General features: G+C 57.4%; 2 protein-coding genes across 2 annotated transcripts; both read left to right on the top strand.

The window, feature by feature from the left end:
• Positions 1 to 221: 221 nt before the first annotated feature.
• On the top strand, positions 222 to 9,677 carry GLI4 (GLI family zinc finger 4). Its single transcript, XM_079118577.1, has 4 exons — positions 222 to 486; positions 1,279 to 1,428; positions 3,389 to 3,484; positions 4,150 to 9,677. Exons 2-4 carry the CDS (start codon positions 1,308 to 1,310, stop codon positions 5,067 to 5,069), a joined length of 1,137 nt encoding a protein of 378 aa, XP_078974703.1. The 5' UTR covers positions 222 to 486; positions 1,279 to 1,307; the 3' UTR covers positions 5,070 to 9,677.
• ZNF696 (zinc finger protein 696) lies at positions 5,160 to 20,551 on the top strand (the record flags this gene model as incomplete). The annotated part of the gene is made up of 6 exons (XM_079146829.1): positions 5,160 to 5,236; positions 8,527 to 8,774; positions 11,348 to 11,747; positions 14,875 to 15,164; positions 16,033 to 16,128; positions 16,974 to 20,551. The coding sequence occupies 6 exons, from the start codon at positions 5,160 to 5,162 to the stop codon at positions 18,032 to 18,034; spliced, it is 2,172 nt and encodes a 723-aa protein (XP_079002955.1). The 3' UTR covers positions 18,035 to 20,551.
• Between the last annotated feature and the right edge of the window lie 4,023 nt (positions 20,552 to 24,574).

Raw genomic sequence — 24,574 nt, forward strand, 5'->3', positions numbered from 1 at the left:
CACCCTTGAGCCGACTCCCCGACTTGGCGCGGTCGGCCGGCCAGGAGGGCTGGGGGCCCCTTGCGGTCCTCGCCGCTCGGCCGCTCGGCTCCTGCCTCGCGTCAGGTGTCCGGCAGGGCGCTTCTGCCCCTCGCTGGTCCTCCGCGGAACTGCCAGGGCGGCCTCCCCTGCGCGGGCCCGGGGTCGAGGCCGGGCAGCTGCCTTCCCGCGCGGCGCCCTGAGCCGCGTTTCCCTCGGACACCCTCGCGAGCCCCCTCCCACGAGGACTGCTTCCTCGCGGGCCGCGGGGCGACTCCGAGAGCCCGCGACGCCCGCCGCGGCCGGCCCTCCGCCGCCCAGCACCCGCGGGCGCACCGCTTCCCCGCCAGGGGCGGCGGCGGGAGGCCACCGAGGCGCGGTCCTCCGGCGCCCAGAGCGTCCCGGAAGCGCGCCGGCGGCCGGCGAGGCAGTTCCGGCCGGCGCGGGCGGCAGCCTCGGGTTCGGAAGGTGAGTGGGCGGCGGTCCGCCCGGCCCGCGACGCCCTGCGCGGTGACCGCGGCCACCGCCGCGCACGGGCCGGAGGCGGCGCGGGGAGCGGCCCGGGTCGGGCACGGGGGAGCGCGGGCCGGGCGGGCCACGCACGCTGCCCTCGGCGCCCGCCCGGCCGCTGGGCGCGCTGCCCGCACCTTGCAGAACGCGCGTTGCTGCTGGCCTCTCCCGCGCCACGGTACGAAAGCGAAACGCCCTCACGCTGCACGCGAGCAGTTCTTGCAAACCAGGCTAAGGAACGGTCTTGGACCCCAGGTGGGTCTCGGGTGGCGCAGGCCGCACGTGGGGGTCACAGCCGTGGCCTCGGGCTCCGCGGGATGGGAGGGAGAGCCTCCTAGGGTCCAATCCGGCAGCACCTCCATGCCCCAGCAGGCAGTTCAGCTTTTCACCCTCCCAGGGCCAGGGGACCACAGGGTGTGGTGCAGGTTTTTCTGGAAGTATCAGCCACGGGTGTGGGGGAGTGAGACCATGGGTTGGAAGGACATTCAGGATCCTAAGCTGAAGAGCTTGGTGCTGCCCAGGTGACGTCCTGATAAGGGTTTCGTTTTGAACGAACATCCCAGGTCCCTGAATCACCTCCTACCACAGCAGGCACCGCCCCGCTGGTTCACCTGCCATTGCCTCTTGGCATCCTTATGTTCCTGAGTGAGGAGCACCGTGTCACATGGGGCTGCTTGAGAGCTGGTGTGTTTTCCCCTCCCCACAGACCTCTCCACCACCCTCACCTGCCTTGATTTTCATTTTCTTCAGGTCCCAGGTGCGCAGGAAGCCTCAGGAAGATGGCAGCGCTAGGGGCTGTTGAGGAAGCCCTTCCTGTCCCATCCCCCGTCAGTCTGTCATCAGGGACACCTGGAGCCCAGCACCACATCGCACAGCTCCACCTCCACGGTCATCCACACGGTACTCCTCTGGCCCACTGTGTTCCCTCTGCCCTGCCTCCACGCCATGGAGCCCCATCTGACCCAGCAACCCAGCTGTTGAAAGGCAGCAGCAGTTGTGCAGCTCCTTGGAGGCAGGGCCCTGAGGGGCAGTGCTGGGCTCAGGACTTGGCAGCGGGAGGGGGCCAAACCCAACCCATGTCTGGTGTCCTAGAGAAAAGCTCTCTGAGCTCAGAGTTGTTGCTAGGCTGCTTTGGACATGGTCCCTGTGGGACCTGCAGGGATGGAGCCATTGGTCTTGGTTCCCCACCAGTGTGTGGCCTCAGAGGTCCCACAGGGCCCCTGGCACACCTGGCTCCCAGGTCATGGTGTCCTGAGCCTTCCTCCCTGTGTCAGGTAGCCAGCCTTGGTGCTGTTAAGAGCCTGAGCCAGTGACAGCAAAGACAAGGTGCCACATAAGGTGTGTCCTGGCAGCCTGCACCTGTTCTGGAGAGCTGGTGCCAGGCCCAGGAAAACAGCCTGCCCGGTGCCCAGGGTTCATTCTTGGCAGTTCCTGTTGTTCCAGCTATCGGCATAGTAACACTGAGGCTTGTGGAGCGTGACTGCAGTACCAGGGTCTAGGACGAGTTTGTCAAAGGCCAGCCACAGCCTTTCGCATACTCACAGATAAGGACAGAGCCAGGACATCACAGGGTGCAGCATAGGTCAGCCCAGGCCAGGATGGGAGCCCCAAGCCCTGCTGTCTGCTCCTGACTGCGGGACACCTTGGCCCCTGCCCATCCCCACAAGAGTGCTAGGAAGTACACCTTCGGAGCGACTTGCTGTCATCCCCATAAACCAGGTGGAGGGCCTGGAAGGGTCCCAGACACCAGCCCAGGTTTTCATTCTGTGCTGAGCCTTGGAGGCTCACCCCTACCACCATCTGTGTCCCCTCTGATGATTTCTGGACCTTCCAGGGCCTCCAGCCCGTGTCCTTGGGCCTGCCTCTCAGAGCCCAGAGCTCAACTCCTTGGTGTCTGTTTCCTCAGGAGTGCTGAGGCCACAGATTCCTGACAGACACTCCAGTGTTTCTGGAACCTGCCCAGGGTTTCCCTCCAGTTAGGATTCAAGCCAGGACTTCTTGGAGCCCAGTCCTTCCAGCTCCAAGGCCAAAGTCTGAGATGGGCCAGAAGGAGTTTCCAGGGAGGTCCACCCAGGAGGCCCAAGTCCCAGCAGTCTTCAGAGCCCGTCCCGTACGAGTCAGTCCAGAAGACTCTCCAGCTGGCACAGTTCTGGGCCCGAGGTGTCCTCGGAGGAGGAATGGAGGATGCAGGAGCTGCATTAGGCAAGGTGCTCAGCTGTCCCTGTGGCCAGCAGGCTGGGATCCAGCGTCAGGCTTGAGACCATCTCCTGGCCGGCCCCAGCCTCTTAGAGCACAGAACAACGCAGAAGCCAGGCTAGGAAGCGGGGCAGGATATAGTTGTTCTTCTCCCAGGACATCTCTGGCCCTACAGAGACATAGGACAGCCATAGCCAGCTTTGGGGTGCTGAGGATCTCACACAGCTGCTCAGAGTGTGTGTTGTACTCAATATAGGGGCAGTGTAGGGCAGTGGGCCCTTCCAACAAGGGCAGGGCCAGAAGCCGTGAGAGATGATGGCATGGGAAGGAGACCAAGCCAGAGACTGCCCAGCTTTTGTCTGCTTACAGGGCAAGGGAGGGTAAGTCCCAAAGCCAGTCCTAGGAGGGCTTCCTAGGACAGCTCGACCGAGCTGGGGAGGAGGAGAAAGGGCACTCCTGACTGGGGGGCTCCTGACAGTGGCACTGAGAGAAGCTCACCTGCTCTTCTAGGGGTGACAGGGAGGTGCTGGGCAGGTGTGTGCATGGTGGGGCGGAGGCCGTGTGTTAAGGGCTTGGCCCAGGAGCACATGGCACCCAATAGGCAGCCTGGGCAAGTGAGGTACACTCTGGAGAGTGGGGCCTGAGCCACAGCCCCTGCCCCTAGGCTGTCCCCGCTCCAGCCCTGAGGTACTCTCCCAGCCATCAGAACTGGATCTCCAAGACGTAGAGGAAGTGGAGACCGGCAGAGACACCTGGCTTGGTGAGTGAAGACTCAACCTACTCCCACCCCACCCTGCATGCTGAGCACATTTCCCATTTCCCTGGAGCTCCTGAGCACCAGACTCTGGCGTTCCCACTGCTGTGACAGCTGCTGTCTGGGGCTCCTTCTTCCTGGTGGCAACATGGATCAGCCCCCAGGAGGTTCTGGGGTGGGCCAGGGAGTTGGGCTACAGTGCAGTTGTTATTGAGGCCACAGCCACCCCACGGAGCTCTGGAGCAGGTATGGGTTTATCAGATCCTACCCTTCTGGCATGGCAGGCTTCAAGAGAGACTTGTCCCTTAGAGAGGGAGGCCCCTCCCTCCCCAGCTCTTTAGCCTGAGGGATCAGTTTTGAGAGTTCTCAAAGTTCCAGATCCTTGCCAGTCCTTAGTGTCAACCCTGGGGCTGCTCCTTCAGCTCAGAGATGGACAGGCAGGTCCTGTGACCGCTGTGTCTTCAGAGCCAGCCAAAGGCCCCTACACAGGGACAGGGTCCTGCTGCTCCTCACCTTGTGTTTCATCACAGCTGTTTGGGGTGAAACACCTGAGCCACTGCCCCTTTCCTCCTTCCTTCCACCAGGTTCTGCTCTCCCTTGGTCCCAGTCCCTAGAATGCCAGTGTGGGGCTGGGAGCTGGGCACCATCTGTTTCTATCGTTCTCCTTTCAGACTCCGAGCCAGAGCCTGAGCAGGCTCCGTCATCTCCCCACCAGCATGTTTCTGAAGCCAGGGTGGACCCAGATGGAGGGTCACTGGAGGGCCTCCTGAGGAGCTTTCCCCATAGGCCCAAGTGTGGGCACAGCTTTGGGCAGAAGTCCAGCCTGGAGCAGCCAGCAGACAAGCCTCCAGTGGCCATGCCCTGTCCCCAGAGGAGGGGTGCCTGGCGCCTGGCACTCCTGCCACAGGGAGCCTCGGGGATGGAGGGCAGCCCTGAACAGGCTCCAGAGCTGGGATGCAGCTTGGGCCCGGGTCCACGGCAGGCCAGTGCACGGGGCATCACGCCACACCGCTGCGAAGCCTGCGGCAAGAGCTTCAAGTACAACTCGCTGCTGCTGAAGCACCAGCGCATCCACACAGGCGAGAAGCCCTACGCCTGCCACGAGTGTGGTAAGCGCTTCCGGGGCTGGTCAGGCTTCATCCAGCACCACCGCGTCCACACCGGGGAGAAGCCCTACGAGTGCGGCCAGTGCGGGCGCGCCTTCAGCCACAGCTCGCACTTCACGCAGCACCTGCGCATCCACAACGGCGAGAAGCCCTACAAGTGCGGTGAGTGTGGCCAGGCCTTCAGCCAGAGCTCCAACCTGGTGCGCCACCAGCGGCTGCACACCGGGGAGAAGCCCTACGCCTGCAGCCAGTGCGGCAAGGCCTTCATCTGGAGCTCCGTGCTCATCGAGCACCAGCGTATCCACACCGGGGAGAAGCCCTACGAGTGCGCCGACTGCGGCAAGGCCTTCCGTGGCCGCTCGCACTTCTTCAGGCACCTGCGGACTCACACGGGTGAGAAGCCCTTTGCATGCAGTGCCTGCGGCAAGGCCTTTGGCCAGAGCTCACAACTCATCCAGCACCAGAGGGTGCACTACCGCGAGTAGCCACAGCCCGGCCCCAATAAATTCTCTGGATGGAAACAGGAGCTGGCTTCTGCTGGGAGAGGCGGGCTGCTTCCCACCTTGAGGGCCGCCATGGGAAGGGCCCAAGGCCAGGAGCTGTCCCAGCCCTTCCAGAGCCACGCCAAGGGCTGGTCAGACCTGACCAACGGGTGGAGACCCACAGCGGGAGGACAGGGCTGCCTTCCAGGTCCTGCCTTCCCCCTTGGGCATGGGATCCCCTTGTAGCATGTTCTCCCCGCACAGCCTCAGACCTGTCCGTCTCCTTGCCCCCTTGCTCTTGCAGTTAGGGTTTGCAAGGCCAGCAGGCTTCCATGGGAGGACCTGTGTGTCCTGTGTTCTCCCTGCCTGGCCTCCCATGCTGTTCCTGCTCTGAGAAGGTGGCCCTGGGTTGTCAGGGCTGGCCTGGCGCAGGTTGCTGCACAGGATTAGGGCTCTTGTCCTCTGAAGATCTGCCCTGAGGGTCCTAAAACGGGAGGGCAGGGCTGGTGAAGAAAGCAGGCTGTCAGCAGCCAGGGTTTCAGGCACCTTTCCTGCCCCAGCCACTGCCTCCAGGACAGCTAGGGAAGGCAAGCCCCTCCCAAGACTGCAGTGCCACAGTGTGACCTCCCTAGCCCGTTCCCACTGCTGGACTTTCCAGGGCTCCTAGCTGGCCCCAGGTCCCTGTGGTGCCTGTGAAGTACTTCCCTGCTGCATCCAGTAGCCTACTTCATGGCTGTGTCATCAGCCTCCAGCCAGCCTGTTTTCTAGAGGACATGGAAGTTCTGAGGTGACTCATGGCCTGCTCCATGTCACAAGCAATGACCAACCGCAGGTCTCCTGATGGGTCACAGAGCCCCATGCAGTCCCTTGGGGAAGGTTGACCCCCACCCTACATCCCCATGCCAACTGAGAGCCAATCTAGGGGTCAGGGCTGGAGGTCAAGCTGTTGCCTGCCTCCCCTCCCCTCAGGAGTGTGTGGGCAGCACCAGGCTCTGCAGGGCGGCCCCGCAGCCTCCCCACGGAGGGGCTCCATCGGCAGTAATGGACCTAGCAGCATCTAGGGGAGATCCTGTGGTGCTCCAGACGTCCCAGCCTCCTCAGGCACTTTGTGGGGCAGGACCAGGTGCCCCAGGACTAGTTCTGGGTGCAGGTGGCTGGCAGTGCAGCTCCTCTGTGCTGGGTCTAAACGCTTGCCGGGCAAGGTTGCTGTTGTGCCTTGTTGAGCAGGACCCACCAACACAGGCTGAAGTGGAATTTGCACCTCCCCCAGTGTCCTGTTCAAGCCCTGGCAGTCAGCAGACTCCCAGTTGTTCCTCCTGATTCCACTCTACATTCCAGGAAATGCAGAGTGATCTGGCAGGAGTTGGGCATGGGCTCCTCAGGGCCTTTCCCCTTAGCTTGCCCATCCCTGTCAGCATCCATTTGATCAGGGCACCTCTCTTATCCCCTGTGCCCTAGAGGCACCTGGACACCATCTCTCCTCACGCTTATTCTCTGCATCCATCGCAGGAGGCATCCTGTCCAAGCTAGCTCTTGCAGGTATCTCTGAAGGGCTCCTGCAGTGGCTGTCCGCACCCAGGGAGGGTGGGAGTGGACATCTGACACCATCGAAGCAAAATAACACCTTGAGCCAGGTTGAGCACAGCAGAGGTGAAAGACTTGGGTAGGAAGCCAGCATGGCCCAGGAAAATGGCTGCATGTGAAAGGAAATGGCTGCATCAGAACCGAAAGTGACAGTTTCTGTGAGCACGGTGTCTGCATTTGGTCCTAGAGAGGGGCACTAAGCCCTCCAGTGCCTGGAGCTGCAGGAAAAAGGTTTTGTGAGGAAATTTTCAGGGGCTGCAGACAAGGGGAGGGAGGGAGGAACGTGAGCTGACAAGTCAGATGGCGTCCTGGAACCACTGGGTTAGGGTGTGAGGATCTGTCTCAGGGTGCCCTGAGACCAGAGGCAGATGTATCCAGGGTCACACAGTGCATTTTACTGTGGGACTCACGGACAAAAGCAAGGTTGTGACAAGACCAGTTGGAGTCTCACAGTTTGGATCAGAAGGGGGCATATTTATGGATTAGGACCAAAGTGACTTCATTCTGGCTGAACTGTACCTGATTTGTCTTAATATGGAAGAGTCGGGTCATCCCTGGAGTCAGGGTCAGTTTGTAAATCTCCAAGGACTACCTCATGCAGTGTTTGCCACTTGGTGAGTGCAAAGCCACTAGGCACAACCCGGAGATAAAGAGTGAAGAGAGGGTTATTACAGCCAGTTAAGAAAACACTGTGTCCCTCAGAAACAAGGCAAGAGGCTTTTACTGGGGAAACATGAGCATGTTCCCCTAGGAGACTCATGGCCACAAGTAGAGGCGGGCACAGCACACTGCCCGGCACGTTCAGTTTGAGGTCACACAGCACAGCCTTAAAAAAAAAAAAGCAGCTGGGGATGCCTCTGGGCAGAGAATTTAGTATTACAATGAGCAAAGTTCACTCCTAGCCACCTAGAAACACTGATAAGTTTGGCCTGTTCCTTGTAAGTGGCTCTGCAGAGTTGGGTCTGAAAACGGGAGCATTAAGCTACCCAGCACAGCAGCTGCCTGCTTCACCCCTTCTGCCTGGAAGCAGAGGCCTTTGCCCCTAACTACCTGCCCACTGCTAACAGTATGATTCTGTGGTTTTGTCTACTATAGTTTTCTGGGGAATTATGCAGGAGAAACCAATGAGGTTTACTCTGGGGCAATCATGGAGGTTAGACTCAGATGACTGTAGTCAAGCTGAATCTGTACCCAGGGCTTTGGGTACAGGGGCAGGTTACACGTGGTTGTGACAGACAAAATCAACCCTGGATTTGGAGACTGGTTGGACATGAGGGTTTTATTCTACGTAAACACCCCTGTGGTGCAATGTGTAAGAAGATCAATTTTGAAACGTTAAGGACAGCTCTTATCTCTGTAAAATGAATTTTTAGTTTCTCTTGACCTATTCCTTGGTTAGTAATGTGTAGTTGGGCTTTCAGTATTTTGAGAGCCCTTGGGTACGTTGGTAGTTCAGTCCTAAAGCAGTTGCAACCCTGCCCTAAAGGGGGATTGAGGAGGCCAGGGGTTGTTGAGCACTTGCCGTCCAGGGGTACTTCCTTCATCTGGTCGTGGCCTCAGTTTAGCTGTGGACCTGTACCAAGGCTTCCTCACCTGGGAGCTACGTCTATGCTGGCAGACCCCTAGCGGCTCGTCTGACTCATTTTGTGGAAGGCAGTCCATCTTCACCCCAGCTGTTCTTTTCTAAGCCCTGGGCTCCGGTGGCTGGTGAGAGGGTGGCTGGACTGGGTCCAGTGCTGGACGGTAATGTGCTCAAGCACTGCCATCTCTCCTGTACCACAGCCCCAACCCAGGGTTGGGCTCCCTTTTTCTTGCCACCTGCACACAGAGCTCTTTGACGCCCCCAACTCACCCAAGCCCTTCACATGGCCTCTAGGGTCCCCTTGCTCGTCCAGTCTCTGCCCCACCACCGCATCCACCCAGCACCTCGGACAGCGCCAGGCGCGCAGACCCAGCCTTTGCGCTGCCGCGTTCAGGGCGCCTGGGACCGTAGCCTTGGCCCAGCGGTCCCCAAGCCAGCACCCGAGCTGCCCAGAGTGCCCGGAAGTGCCTGTGGCATGGGGCGGGGCCTGCGGGCCGCGCTTCCGTCTCGGTCGTTCGCGAGGCGCGCGCCCCTGGAGCCAGGCCAGGAGGGGCGTGGCCCCAACCTCGGGCCTCCGGGGTCTGCGGAGCGCCCCTCTTGCGCCTGATCCGGCCCGGCCGCGCATTCTCCAGGGCCTCTCCGGCCCGGGTCCGCCCGGTGCGCTGAGGCCGGCTGGAGCCGTGGCCGTGGGGAGCGTGTCCTTTGTACCGAGCCAGGGACCCGCACCGCAGGGGCGCCCTGAACGAGTCCTAAGGAAAAGGCTGCGCTGCGTGTTCCTCTCTGAGAGGAAGCATTCTGGAATGTTGGGACAGACCGTTTTAAGTGTGGCCCGCCTGGATCGCCGATCGTCCGACCCTGTCAGCTTCTCCTGCATACCAGTCAGGATGAAAAGGATGCCCCTGCTGTTGAGGCCAGAAGTGACACACCCTCCTGGACTTTGCCTGGACACGGTCTGTTGGCCAGTCAGCTAGCTGCTGCCTGCCTCCTGCAGGCCGATCGGAGCGCACCTGGGCTAGTGCTTTCTGTGATCCTCGGGACCTGTCCCAGGACCAGGAAGTGTACGTCTCCGCCAGTGGCAGCTCTGGCACCTGCTCTGACCTTGCCTTCCGCCTCACCTGCCCAGGGAGACCGGCCAGACTCTCCTCCTCAAGCAGCCAGGACCCCAGAGCACGGTACTTCCCTCTCCAGCGCCGTCTTCGGCCTTCAGCTCAGCCCTGACTGCAGTCTCTCATCTCAGCACGCAGCCTCCATGGGCTCTGCCAGGACCCAGCCTTGCCTGCTGCCCACTGGGTGGGTGGGAGGTACCTGGTCAGCCTCAGACCTCGGGAAGGAAAGTTGAAGTCAGATCCAAAACAAAGCATGTTTTTAACAAATTTCTTTTTCCCAATAGTATTTTGTTTGTGGTCTGGGGGTGTTTGCCCTATTTTCAGTCAGTTCTTAGTTTTTTAAAGAAAACTCAACACTTAACTCGCCCCTAAGATAGTCTCCTGACTTGAGGTCTCAGATTTACCAGGAGCTGTCCTGGGAGCCCTGTCCCCTGCCTGGTAAGGGGCTCCAGTGGGGATGGGGGCACAGTGAGACTCTGTGCACGGCCATGTGCTGAACCTAGGGCTGGGACTCTGGGGCTCACACTGCACTCCCACCCACCACCCTCTGTCCTCCCTCAGTTTGCTGTGACTGTAAGTGGACGGTGTGTTTTCAGGAGGATGCCTGCATGGGGATCAGACAGGCAGAGGTGCATGCAGGATCCTCCAGGCTCCTCTTCAGTGTCCTGGAATGCCCACGCATGTTCCTTTGGGGGAGTTTTTACCCCCAGTGAGAGAGCTATCCCTAAGTGTGTTGTGTCCCCACACAGGGGGTGGGGCTTGGCCAGTGACACTGCTTGGGCAGTTGGCCCCAAGCATTGCCAAAGTGTGCTTCATGCATTCCAGTGCAGCTGGTCTTGGCAGGTCTCCAAGTCAGGAGGATGCTGCAGAGTCTGGTTCTGTGGGCCACTTTCAGAGTTCCAGCAGTTGGTCACTTTGTCCTGTACACCATTACCCACTCTCTAATTCAATACAGCATGTTGGCCCCAGGCGTGCTGAGATAAAAGCACTGACTCCCAAGAGCCAGATAGTTCCCTATGGCTTGGGGGAAGGCAGGTGGGGACAGAGGTCCACATGTGTGCCTGGGAGCAGGGATGAACTCAGAAGCTTGTAATCTGCCCTGGGTAACTTCCAGTTCTGACTTAGTCTTAGGCAGGCAAAGTCCTTTGCCCACAGATGAGCAGTATGGTTTGGTGCAGATTAGGGCTTTCCCTTGGGTTCTCAGGCCTCACAGGCAGCCTGTCCCAAGAGACAGGCAGGAGAGTTGGTTGCTGTGTTGCCAGTTCTGCCATGTCCCTTACAGAAGCCATATCTTCCCTAAGCTGTGGCCCCATGTCCCTCCTTCCTCACCTCTCCCGCCTACAGACAACCCTTCCTGGGTCAGACTAGGCCTCTGGGGCATTCTCCACCTCTTCTCAGAGGCTGCCCAGCGGGCACTGTGTCCAGCCAGCTCCAGCCCAGACTTACCAGAGAGCAGGACCACATCACAATGCCATCTGCTCTTTATCTTCTGTGACTTATTTTTCAGAAAAAAACAAGGAGATTCTAGAAGTTGTTAGGGACACACTGCCACAGCGGCACAGTGAGGGCAAGAGGCAGGCCCTGAAACCACAGCTGCCTGGATGTATGCCCTACAGATGAGACACAGGGGCCTCTCTGCAGGGAGCTTAGGCAGAATGTTTGTTGGTGCCAAGAGCAGTGGTGGGCAGACAGGCCCACAGAGGGGAGCGTGGACAGTTCTGGGAGCAGGCAGCCTGTGGTGTCCTGTGCCCACCTGCACCTGCAGTCACCTTTAAGGAGTGCTAAGCTGCGGTGACTTAGGTGTGGGGTCAGCATCTGGAGGTGCAGGGCTCCGGCTCTTTCCGGCCCCATAGCTCCCATCCGCGCCCCTCCGCATCCAGGAGAAAGCTCCGAATTTCCCTTCTCCCTGCACTCACGAAAACGGACCCTCTTGCTTTCGCACGGCTGGGGCCCCGCTAGAGTCGGTGACTTCGCCCTCTCCCTTTCTGGTTTCAGACCCTGAGCCCAAGGAGCGCAGAGCAAGGAGCGGGCTCCGAAGCTGGGAGGCCTGGAGGGCAGCGCCCCGGGGCGCCCGCGGCGGGAAGCCCTGCCTGCGCCTCCGGGGCACGCGCAGCCGGCCGGGCGGCCGAGGCCTCCCCGCGCCCTCCTGCTGCGCCTGCGGGCTCAGGCGCACGCGAGCGGCGAGTGCGGACGGGCGGTCCGCCGGAGGTCGGATGCGGTGAAGCACCCGCGCTTCCACCCGGCCGAGAAGCCCTCGGCGTGCCCCGGGTGCGGCCAGGCCTCAGCCAGCGCTCCGACCTCGCCCAGCACGCAGGGTCCACACCCGGGAGCGGTCCTACGCGGGCCGGGACTGCGGACGCGCCTTCAGCCGCAGCTCCGCCCTCAGCGAGCACCGCCGCATCCGCACCGGTGAGATGCGGGCGGTGTGGCCGCGCCTTCCGGGCGCTGCCCGGCTTCTTCCGGCACCAGAAGGTGCCCACGGGCGAGAGGGCCTTCCGCCTCTGCTCCCACCTCCTGCAGCACGGGCGGGTCCGCAGCGCAGAGAGCCCGCGGAGAGGATCTGAGGCTGGCCGGGTGCGTGGGGTAGTTGCGGACAGACGCGGGGGTGGCAGGGTCGGGCCCAGCGAGACTCGAGGACCCTGCGTGGACGCCAGACGCCTGCACCGAAATTAGGCTCCGCGGCCCCCCGCCGTGCCCTCCAGGTGGCCTTTGACAATGCTGTAGACCAGCAGCTGGGCTAGAGACGATGGGACCTGACTTTGAACCGCCTCCTGTGAACCATGCTTTGACATCAGTGAAGTGTTAAAAGAAAAAGGAATTAATCTGCAGTAAGTATGTTTACTTCCCTTTGCAAGAATGACCAGGAACATGCTGGGCCAGCCAGGGGCCAGGACGCCAGGCGGAGGGGCTGTTTGCCGGGTCCTGGCAGTTGGAGAGAGGAAAGGCCTGGCCCCACAGGGCTCTGGGCCACACAGCTTGGTGCAGGAGAGATGGAATGTGAAAGGGGCCCGGTGCCGGGCATGGTGGAGGGAGCAGGAGAGGGCTGAGCAGGAAAGAGGAGACTCCTGCCCAGGGAAAGGGGCCTGGACTTTGCCCAGTGGGTGGTGAGTAGCTTCAGCCAGCCACAGTCAAGATCAAACAGAAGATATAGCTAGCCAGGGAGGAGGAATATAAGATGTTCCATGGAGAGGAGAGGGGAGGAAAGGGCTTTTATACTTTGTAGATCATCCCTTTTAGATGTTTTGATTTTATATGTTTTGTAATGCTGCATAATTTGTTACAATTAAATATGCAGCATGTGGTGGGTGTGCATGCACAGATGTTTTTATTGATGCAGCAGACAATGAGAAAGCACACAATGGTGAGGGATGGCGGGAGGCAGGTACAGGAGCCCAGTTCCAGGGCAGCAGACAGCAGGTGGCTAAGAGCCACCCTGGGGCTGACCCAGGCTTCTGCACTGGGGATGAGTGCCCGGGAACTGTGAGCAGGGCAGGTACCCCACAGGTGGCGCCCTTTGCCCCTGCTGTGGTCCTAGGCCTATTGTCTGCATTCTTCAAAGCTTGCATTCGGAAGCTATTTCTGAACCAGAAAACTATCCTGGCAAGGAGTGGCCTGCCATTGACCACCATGGGCAAAATGGCAGCCAAAAGACTTGTTAGCTATCTCTCTCCAGCTTGCAGCAGTTTCCCACTGTCTGGTTTCATTGAACTCACTGTGCTGGGGACTTGCTCCAGCTGTTAAAAGAGGGACACAGGAAGAGCCAGAGTGGCTTCTCCACATTAGCAGGTGATGTCCTAAGGGGTTACACTGTCCTGTCAGAATGAATCTGGAATGACGGGCCATTTAGAGCCTGCCAACTGCTGACCCCAGGTGCTATGGATGAGAAGTGGGCCTCCAGTTTCTGGCCACTTGTCTCAGGACAGCAAAGCCTGGCTGAGGAGGGGTATCCCCGCAGTCCTCCCTCTCAAAACCCTCATCTACAAAACAGACTCTCGGGGTTACTAATATTGAAAGATGACGGCCGCGGCTATGGACTGTGGAAGGGGAGTGGTGGCTGGAAGCCAAGACGAGGACCCTCTGCCTGTAACAGCCCCTGAGGTCTGAATTAGCGGAGGAAGAGAGCCCACATGGCATGTTGGAGACACAAACCAGTCAGCAAACACATGGCTCCCTGTGTGCATGCCGCAAGTACTGCCTGGCATTCCTGCAGCCTCCTTTCCAGGAACTTGCCAGCTCTGAGTGTTCTGAACCTGAACTCATGGAGTCAGGTGGACCTGCCAAAGCAAAGATCAAGTGTCAGAGTGTCCTCTGAATCACTGGGCAGCACATGGGATCTGAGGAGGAATTTCAGGAACCCAGGAACTTCAGGTTCTCAGGTTGGGGCCAGAGCCTTCATGCAACCTGGTCTCTCATCTCTAAAACTGTCTGGCCTTGGTCCCCAGCTGCTGCAGGCCTGACAGCATCTCACTCCTGGGCCGCAGAGGATGGAGACCTCTCTCCCAGTCTCTGGGGAAAGGCTGGCAGAAGGCCCGTCCTGGGTGGGTACGAGCAGGGGCAGAGTTCCAGAAAAATCTGGTGGGAAAAGGGGAGCATTCCCCATCCCAGACAGGAGGGGATGCTGTTTTCAGGTGGTGTGAGGAAGGGGCCAGAACAGAACCAATAACAGGTTCCCAGATGCATCTCTGAACTGTTGGGAAGGAAAATCCAAAACAGATCCCATGGATGAATCTGCCTTGTGCATCTTCATGAACAAATGTCAGCAACACATCTGCATGACAGAAAAATGGGCACATTTGAAGAAAATTCTCTCAGGCATCCTGGTGTCCACTATCCTTTGATCCAAGAACATACTCTGCTGGGGCTTAGACATGAAACAGCTTTTCCCCGTATTTATTAATTTCTCTCTCTTCTTTTGTAAAGAATTAATGATTTGGGGCTGGGGATATAGGTCAGTTGGTAGAGCACTTGCCTCGCATGCACAGGGCCCTGGGTTCAATCCCCAGCACCACAAAAAAAAAATAAGTATAAATAAAAATAAAAATTCACGATTTGTTTGTTTTCTGTGGTACTGAGTATGGTGGTACTTGAATATACTCAAGAATGTGAGGCGAGTGTTCTACCACTGAGCTACACCCTGACCTATTTATTTATTTGAAGCTAAACTGCCCAGGCTGTCCTTAAACTTACAATCCTGATGTCACAGCCACACAGTGGCTGGGATTATCACCATGTCTAGCTCCTTTTTATTTTATTTTGAGACAGTCTTAATAAATTGCCCAGACTGATCTTCCTGCCTCAGCCTCCTGAATAGCTGGGATTACAGGTGTACACCACACCCAGCATCCCCACACTTTTACAAGTTTATAAATGTCGTGTTTTACCCGTTTATCAAGACTTCACTTTTTTGATAAAACACATTTTACCTATTAAATACGCACTGTGTACTTTAGAGAAACGAAAATGAAGCGTAGAGAGAAGGAAGAAATCACTGGTTCCCATCACGTGGGGAAAGTGCACCCTTTTATTTCTCTTGCAGATTCTCTTTTCCTAAGCCTTTCACAGCGGCTTGCGTGCCCGACGACCCCGGGACGCACTGTGTACTTCTATGCTCCAAGAGAGCCTTTACAAAACCACTGGACAAGACAGGTGTCAAGTTCGCGTCACAGCAGTGGCGGTGCTTGAAGGAAGCTCGGCTCCAGCTCTGCCTTTGTGCCACGCCCTGCGTGGCACAGTCCCCGCCAGCCGGGATCCTACCTCGCCGTCGCTCGCAGTCTCCTCGGTTCCCTGTGCGGATCAGCTCCCCCGCCTCCTCCGCTCCCGGAGATGGTCTGTAGGCTGCAGCGCCCACTGGCCGGTGGGGCCCAGGGCGCCCCCGCGCGATGCCCCGACCGCAGGTTGCGGCAGCAAGTTGGGGCAGAGGCGCGGCTCGCGTGCGAGCCAGAGCTGCTGAGGTCTTGAAGGCGATGGCGGGGCTGGACATAGAGCGACAGTCCTCCCGCGCCCCAGAGCGCCCCGGAAGTTCCCGCAGGGCGGGGCCTGGTGACGGCACTTCCGGCGCGCCGGGTTGGGGCGGGGCAGCTGGCGCGGAGCGCGGAGGAGCGCCGCCTCGGTGCGCTGGCGTGGGTCGACAGGTGGGCGCGGAGGTCCGCCCGGCTCGGCCGCAGTCCCCGCCTTGGGAGTTCCCTGCGGCCCGGTGGTGGTCCCCCTTCCGTTCTTGCACGTTCAGCGTCCTGACCAGTTAGATCTGCTCGCCTTACCCCGAGTGTCAGGCTTGGAGAAGTCATTCCTCAACCCGAACCTGCACCATCCGTAGAACCTTTTGTGGTTTTAGGTTTTTATGTTCAAGTTTTTATGATTACTAAGAAAATGCTAGGACCCATGGAGATTTCTCTAGACTCCCGGGGCTGACTGATGTTCTGGGCACATCACTGCAGCGAGAAACCGCAGCAACCCATCAGCTTTGCGTCTTGGAGCACGGCCAGGTAGCCCAGCGGCAGAACACCGACTGCAGTGACCATTTGGCCTGGACCCGCTGGAGGGCCAGTGATGGGAGTGGGCTCAGGGGTGTGGGGTTGCCCCGCGGGACCCCCTAGGGCCTGTTCCCAGGCTCTTTTCTGAAAGCATTCTGACCTCACCTCACCCTCCCCTGTACCTTGCTCTCGCTGTCATTTTGATTTTTACTTCTTTTACCCAGGCAAGAATTGTTCCCTTTCCTGTTGTTCTGCAAGGTGCTGCCAAGCCTGCTCTCCAAACGTCAAGGAGAGGGACACCCCAATGGAGACCCCCACAGGTGAGAGGTGTGAAGGGACATGCCCACAGTGAGGTTCAGAGGAGCTGCTGGGAGAGGGGGCAGCTTAGGAATTTGCCCCCCACCCACCCATCTGCCCAACCACTTAGGATGTGGCCAAGGCTCACTTTCCTGCCCCTCATCTTCCTGCTACCTCTGCCAGGTGCTCTCCTGGCCACACATCATGTCTCATGCTCTCTTTCTGGCTCCTTGCCTGCTAGTTGGCCTAGGTTCAGGAGGTGACCAGGGAGAGTTCCATGAATGGAGGTGCTGGTGAGGTGCTTATTGGCCAGCTGTTCTGTCAGGCTCTAGGTTCTAAGCTCTCTCTGTCCCTAACATGCAAGGCCACATCTGAAGTCCATAAAAGTTGAGGACTCATACTTTATTATTGTTGCTCCTGTTACATTATATAATTAGTGCTCAGAATGATGCTGTCTTCCCTTGGTAAGGAAGTGTGCACCATCAAAGCCCCTGCACACTTAGTTTGCCAATTCTTAATTAGTGGAAGCCTGAGTCAAAACAACCAACTGCGGCCCCCAGAACACACATAGACTCAACACACCAGACCCATACCTCCCAAGAACTCAGAGGCAACCATGTGTCCACACACAGATGCCCATCTCTCCTGGGAGTACCAAATGCACTGTCCAGAACCCACCCCTTAAGCCCAGACCATGAATGTTAGAAAGCAAGAACTAAACAGGCAAAATAATAGGTATCCACCGCATAGGACTTCAGTGATACTCCTCAGTCATCGCCATAGCTTGCTAGTGCCATCTCAGATTCACACGTATTATGGTGATAGTTTTCTTGTGTCTGAACTGGTGCATGTCTGATCTCTTTTCCAGCTGTGAAAGGTACATTTCCAGTGTGTGCTGCACTGGCTGCTGGGCAGGCAGTGCAGACTGTGGGGCTGACACCACAGCAGGAGACTTCAGGAGCAGGAGGATGCCTTGAAGAGGCTGTGCCGGGGTTGCTGCAGGGGCTTCCCCGAGCACCAGGATCTCGTGACCTTTGTGAACACATGGATGCTGCACAGAGGCCTGGGGAGAAAACTAGAGGGCAGAACAGTGGTGAGCATGGTGCGTCCAGATCAGACATCACACGAAACTCAGGCCACGGAACAGATCAGCAAGGCAGCTGCAGAGGGCGGCCTTATCAGTGTGACACCTGTGACCGGAGCTTCAAGTGCCACTCAGATGTGGTGAAGCATCAAAGCATCCACTCGGGGGGGAAGCCCTACGAGTGCAGCGACTGTGGGAAGGCCTTCATCCACAGTTCACACGTGGTCAGACACCAGAGGACACACAACGGGGAGAAGCCCTACGTGTGCACGGAGTGTGGCAAGGCCTTCAGCCAGAGCTTCAACCTCATCAGACACCAGCGAATCCACACGGGGGAGAAGCCATACGAGTGTGCCGAGTGCGGCAAGTCCTTTAGCCAGAGGTCAGATGCTGCCAAGCATCGGAGAATCCACACTGGAGAGAGACTGTATGAGTGCAGCGAATGTGGCAAGACCTTCATTCACAGTTCAAATGTTGTCCGGCACCAGAGAATTCACCACGGTGAGAACCCGTACGAGTGCAAGGAGTGTGGCAAGGCCTTCAGCCAGAGCTCCAACCTCATCCAGCACCAGAGGGTCCACACCGGGGAGCGGCCCTACGCCTGCCAGGACTGCGGACGCGCCTTCAGCCGCAGCTCCTTCCTCAGCGAGCACCGCCGCATCCACACCGGCGAGAAGCCCTATGAGTGCGGCCAGTGTGGTCGCGCCTTCCGGGCGCTGTCTGGCTTCTTCCGGCACCAGAGGGTGCACACGGGCGAGAAGCCGTTCCGCTGCTTCGCATGCGGCAAGGCTTTCCGCCTCAGCTTTCATCTGATCCAGCACCAGCGAGTGCATGATGCCGAGTGAGCCTGTGATGGGGTGAGTTGGGGCAGAAAGCGTGGCGGAAAGGATCGGAGGGGCCGACATCGCAGGTCTGTTCTCACTCGTGTGCAGTGAGGAGAACAATAAAGGTTTCGGCCTCTGAAAGCCTCTATCTGTCTGTGCCCAGCGGGGGAAGGAGGATAGGAAAGGCCAGTGTCCCTGATGGGAACCGCAGGTTTCCCCAAGGTGGAGACTTGAGGGGACTGTGTGTAGTCCTGTGCCAGGACTCTCGGGTCTCCCGCCTCACCTGTGCCCTCATGACTCCCAGTTAAGTTTCATTCTTTTATGCGAATGCAAAGCACATGTCCCCAGACTGCTTCTCATAGATATCTGAGAAACAATTTTAAGTCATAATCCTGAGAAATGAAGGAGGAGGTCCACTGTGATAGGGGCACCTGTTGTCCCAGCTACTTGGGAGGTTGACGTGGGACAATTATTCGAGCCCAGAAGTTTGAAAGGAAACCATACCATTGAATAACAACAGATTATTATTTTTAAAGGAAAATTCAAAAAAAGTAAAAAGATAGATGATAAAAAAAATTAAGATGAACAGACTCATTTGTAATTGAATACTTTTTCACACTGCTCACTGCCTGTAGAAAGATTGGGATCCAAAGACCTCTTTTCATTTTGAACTATCTCAGCCCCTTTTCACTCAGACTGACACAGCTCCCTTAAAAATATCATGTCTCCTATGTAGAGAATTACAGTCAACTCCATTAGACAAAAATGCACTTTAAATTTTGAGTAAATATTTCCTGTTTTGCATGGTGTGTTAGAATGCTGTGGACAACATCCTTCAAGTTCTTAGAAACCCTCTTGTCTAGCTCAGGGAGTTTGTACTAGGAAGTATCTGAAACCTTTCTGAGGCCTTATAAAAAGAGTGTTATGGCACAACCTTGCTTCTTTGACCTCAAGAGTCTTGCTGACCAGAGACAAGATGTAAAATGGTGTTGTTTCTGAGGCATATCAACTCTAGCTCTGTCACTATATTCTGGTTGCAAGCTATTCTGGTTCCTTCTCTAGCTCACATCTCCTTGAAGCCTGTACCAGTGGAAACACTTCCAACACTCTGCTCATGCACACCGGTCTCCTGGATCCCAGGTGACTGAAAGCAGTGTTTCCCCACCTCTTTGCTACTGCAAAGAGCCTGGTTTCCCCAGGCTTTCTTCTGCTGTGAGACTTGGGTGTTGGCTTTTTCCACACCTGTCTTGGCTGTGATGGATCCACAGGCTGAGTGACTTAAGCAGCAGACGTTTATTTCTCCCAGTTCTAGGGGCTGGCGGTCCAGGGTCAGGGTGCCAGCAGATTGTCCCGGTGACACTTGCTTCCTGGCCGGTAGAGGCCCTTCCTTCCCTTCAGCGTGCTGGTGGAGAGGAAGTCCTGGAGCTCTTCCTCCTCCCAGAGAGCCTCAGCCCCACCCTCCTGGCCACCTCTCGGTCTAATGAGCACCCCAGATCCCCACCTCTCGGTGCCATCATGTTAGGGATTGGGACTTCAGCATAGGAATGTGGGGAGACAGCTGTACTGTTCCAATTTTGGAACCAGCTTTATGTTAACATTTGATGAGGAACAATCCACCATCAAACCTCGTGTTGGCAGCCTCTGCTTGGCAGGCCAAAGAGGCAAGTGCAGTTACTGCAGCTGCAAGGTGAACCTTGGTGGTGCGCACATGGGCTTTGACCACAGGAACAGCCTCCAGGGTGTGTAACCCTGCAGGAGAAGGCCTGGCCTCTGCCCTGGAGCCCTCCCGCTGACCCACAGCCTTACCCACTGTCCTGGGCGGGCTCAAGCCACACATCCTGGAGAACAGAGCAAACTCAAGCCGGGAACTTCTAGGCTTCATTTCCAAGTGTGAAGTTAGTCTCATCTGTACAGGAGGCAGGGGCCTGCCTGACCCTGCTGTGAGGTCAGACTGAGACGGGTCAGGCCTGCCCTCAATGCTGGCTCCTCTTGCAGGGCCTGGTCCCACGCCAATGTCCTCACCACCTCCACCATCCAGAAACACCTTTCCTGCAGCTGCACTCGGTCCAAGCACAGGAAGGCCCCTCCACGAGAGGGTAAGGCAGCTCGGGCTCCTAGAGTGGTCACCACCACAGGAGCCAGGTTCGCCTCAGGGACTCTGAGGAGCTAGACTGCTGGCAGCCACCAAGAGTCCCCCTGGGCTGACCAGGGGCTCACACAGGGAACTGGAGCCCACCTTCTTGGGATCCTAGCTTAAGCATGGGTGGGTAGAGCCCCAGGGTGAGCACCACTGAGGAAGCACATGGCTGAGAGAGTCGAGGAGAAGAGCACGGAACACACAGGGGCCAGCACCCCAAAGCTGACAGGCCCCTGAGGGTGGGTGCGACCTGGAAGAGCACAGTGTTGGGAAACTAAGGCAGGCAGCATGAGTCGGCATCTGTGCAGGGACATGGGGCAGCTCCATGGTAGAGTGAGCGCGGCATGCAGGATGCCTGGGCAGCTCAAGGGAGATGGGAGCCCGCCACTGGGCACAGGGACAAGACGTCTATGGCCTTAGGACCAGGTGTGTGAAGATGAGACCCTACCAAGGGGAGGCAGTAGGCTTTGAGGAGGCACCGCGTCTGCTCACAGGGCCTGTCCTCAGAGTGCATGGACACAGTCTTGCGTCTGGGTCTTGGTTCCAGATCACCACATGCCCAGTGCTCACACGAGACACTTTATTGTACGTAGTCCCCCAGTATTACTTCAATAGTGACAAACCACAAAGACAGCTGCCTAGAACCCAGTCTTCGCCTGCCATGTCCAGGGCCCAGGCGTGTTCTCTGCATCTTGTAGGCTTCACCGCACGCAAACCAGACCTCTTGCACCTGTGGGGAAACAGCGTCAGCCCAACATCTGTCCACCTCCAAGACCAAGGTCTAGTAAGAGGGCAGTGGTCTCTGTAGCTGGGAGGCAGAGTCACTGTGCATAGCCCAGGCCTGCTGCTCCTGGGACCCCCAGCCAGTGGCACACCCCCACCCCAGGGCACCAAGACTGCACCTGCTGCAGCCCAGGCATCCAGCAATAGGACACTCAGAGAGCCCTGGACCTTGCCACCTCTCCCACGGGTAGGCTGAGCACCCTCGTGACTTCATACCCACTACCAGCCTCGCCCCAAGCTACCCCAGAGCTCAGGAAGCGGATGAAAGACGGAACTCAGCCTCAGGGACATCTGGTCAGGTAGGTTCCTGTCACAGGAAGAACCTGTGCCCACCAGGGATGACAAGGTGGGGGCCTCAGTGGGACCAAGTTTGGGCCTCCTGGAAAACAAGCATGTGTGGCGCTGACCTCAGGCCCACACGACAAGCCATGTGATCCTGGGGTCCAGGTACTTGAGCGTGGACGTGCAGGCCCTCCAGCTTGTTCTTGTTTGCGACCTGGGTGCTCAGCCGGGCCAGCTGCCCCTCCAGTTTCTCCAGCAGATGCTGCTTCTACTCTAGGAAGTGGGGAAGGAGAGGCCTCGGTGCCACTGGGCCAGCAGAGCCCACGCTTGCGGCTACCACCTCTGTGGCAGCCTGCTTTCCCACACACCTGTCATCTTCCCAGTCACTGAGCCAGGGGACAGAGCAGTCACGATCAAAGGCCAGAATCAACCACACACCCACCGACACCACTGCCACCTCAGACCCCAGCAGATGCTGCCTGAGCCCCAAGGCGCCTGCAGAGGGAGGAAGGACACTGCCCAGGCTGCTCCGTGGAAGGTGGTGAAGGAGCCGTGAGCCGGCAGTGAGAGGCAGTGCTGGGGGCTGGGTGCAGCAGAGTCTGAGAAGGTGCTCAGCCTTCCTCCTGCCTCTTAAAAGCAGATTGAAAAGACAAGTGCTCCATTCACCTTAACCACCAGGCTGCCAGCAGCCGCGACGGTGGGACACACGGATGCACCACGCCCCTGGCCGACCTCGCGCCCCCTGCTGCAAATACCTGAACCAGAAGCTGGGCCGGCCCAGGCGCTGCAGCCAGTGTGAGCCACTGCCCCTAAAGCCTGGACGGAGACACAGTGCCAGCAGACAGTGGCCACAGCCGGGCAGGGCACTTCTGGGAGAGTCACAAGGGCACAGAGTCCAGGGTTTGCAACGGCCACATTCCTCACCAGGGCCCAGGGTCTAACTGTGACCTCTGCTCCACAGACACACCACCGTTAGACGCCTCTGCACCTCGGGACACTCGTCACCAAGAGTGGGGACATCAGCATGGAGACACAGAGAGTGACGATGCCACAGACAGCTGGACACCAACATCAGTTAGTGACAAACCTGCAGGAAGATAGAAACCTCCAGAACCATGAGTGTTTCTGACGGAGACCACAGTGTCCTGCCTGTGGTCCTGCGCACTGCCTTGGCATAGTGGCCTCCCTGTGGGGCTGCGCCTGTGGGCGTGGAGCAGTGTGGAGCAGTGTGCAGCCTTGCGCGACAGCCTGACGGCCTCCCTGGGAAGGCAGCGTGGCTGCCAGACACCACTGCCCAAGTCGGCAGGACCTCACCTGCCCCCTCCCACCGGGGCCAACTTCCGGATTCCAGTCTTCAGCGAGGATGCTTTGTCCCTCTTGTATCCAGCAGTTCAGAGGAAGGGCCAGGGGGAGAAAGGGGGCCAGCAGGGAAGCACAAAGTCATGCTTCTGAATGTGGACACTGATTTCATAACAAGGGAGGAGAAGAGCCACACAATGTGGCAGGGCAGCGACGGCCTCTGGAGTCACGTGCCACACCTACCAGGCTCCAGGAGGCTCTGCAGCTATACCTGCTGCCTCTGGACCCTGCCCAGCACCTTCTCCTTCCTGGCTTTTGCTCTGTGTCCTCTGAATAATAAGCCTCAGCCATGAATACACCGTACAGTGAACCCTGTGACCCTGGTGAACCATGGAGCCTGGGGTGGTCTCAGGGACCTCAACACAACTAGTGATGAATGATCCAAAAAGGAAATGAAAAAGAGAATCCCATTTACAACTGCATGAGAAAATAAAACACTTCTGAAAAAATTTAACCTTAAAATGGGGGCAAAACTTTTTCTTGAGAAACTATAAAACTTTGCTAGAGGAAATTAAAGAAGTCTTAGGTTATGAAGACCTCGTATATAGCTGCACCACTGCAGGATAGCCTCACTCCTCCAGATGCCCTGCAGACTCAACCCTATCCCTCTTGCAGAAACCGAGAAGGAGATCCTAAAGTTCACGTGGAATTTCAAAGGAGCCCAAAGAGCCAAAGCAATCTTTGAAGAGAAAAAGAGGACTTGCACTTCCTGACCTCCAAACTTAGGGTAATCAGAACTGTGGAGAGTGGTGACGGAGGATGGGACAGCAGTGACTGAGATTGGGGGTCTCTGATGACCTCATGACGGTGGCATGCCTGGTGCCTGAGAATGTTTCTGTGCAAGGGCACAGGATGCTTAGCTACTGTAGCAATGCCCTGCAGGAGGAGGCTGTGCAAGAGTCCTATCAGCTCAGACCTTGATCTCAGGCACACAGCTCCTGGGAAGGAAGGAACTCTTATGCTAGACAACTGCAATGTTTCAGCAGCTCTGGTTCCTGACTGCTTTAGAGTAACTTTTTAAAAAATATTTTTTGTTGTAGGTGGATATGATACCTTTATTTTATTTTATTTTTATGTGTTGCTGAGGATCGAATCCAGTGCCTCACATATGCTAGGCAAGTGCTCTACCACTGAGCCCCAGCCCCTATAGTAACTTTTAACAGTGGACTTTCTTGAGAGCTACACAAAGCTCCTAACATTGCACTTTGCAACTGTGGATTGCAACTTCAGAAAAGCTACATAGATGTTCTAGTTACTGTAACTTTCCTGAATACAAAGAATAAAGCTTGCATAGTCTTTAACCTGATAATGAAACATATATAAATAAAGATTGCTGGTGTCACTCTTTAGATCTGCATCTCCATTAGAGGGCAGAGCTCCACCTGATCCCAGCTTAATCTTCAAGATCTGTGTTTGTGAATATTTATTTTCCAATTCCTCCTCATCCCTTGCTGGAACTGAGTTTGGCCATGCTGGACACAGCACAGGACTAAGGGTGCAGGTTCAGAACATCGGGAACCAAGCGAAACCAAGACCCAGAAATAATCCACAGGTTTGCAGTCAACTGACTTCCAACGAGAACACCAGGGCCACTCAGCAGGGGAAGGACCGTCCCTTGGCAGGACCTGGGACATGTGGTCATCCTTGCTCAGTGAGGCTGGACCCATGCTTCGACTACCTGCCCCAACCAATGCAGGGCAACCTACACTAGGAGCCAAAACGACGGCCCTTTTAGGAGAGAACTTAGAGATCAATCCCACAGCATCAGGTCAGGCACAGCCGCCGTAGACGTGGCCCTGACAGAACAGGTAACAGGCCAGACACCGTGGTGCAGCCTCTCAACCGCTTGAGAGGCCGAGGCAGGTTCAAGACAGCTGCAGGTTCAAGATCAGCCTGGGAAACTTAGCAAGACCCTGCCTCAAAAAGAAAAAAGGGCTGGGATGCAGCCCAGTGGTGGGGAGCCTGCCTAGCAGACCCAAGGCCCTGGTGCAATCCCTAGT

The sequence above is a fragment of the Sciurus vulgaris genome (assembly GCF_902686455.1).
Source record: "Sciurus vulgaris genome assembly, chromosome: 1".
In the NCBI taxonomy this organism is placed as follows: Eukaryota; Metazoa; Chordata; class Mammalia; order Rodentia; family Sciuridae; genus Sciurus; species Sciurus vulgaris.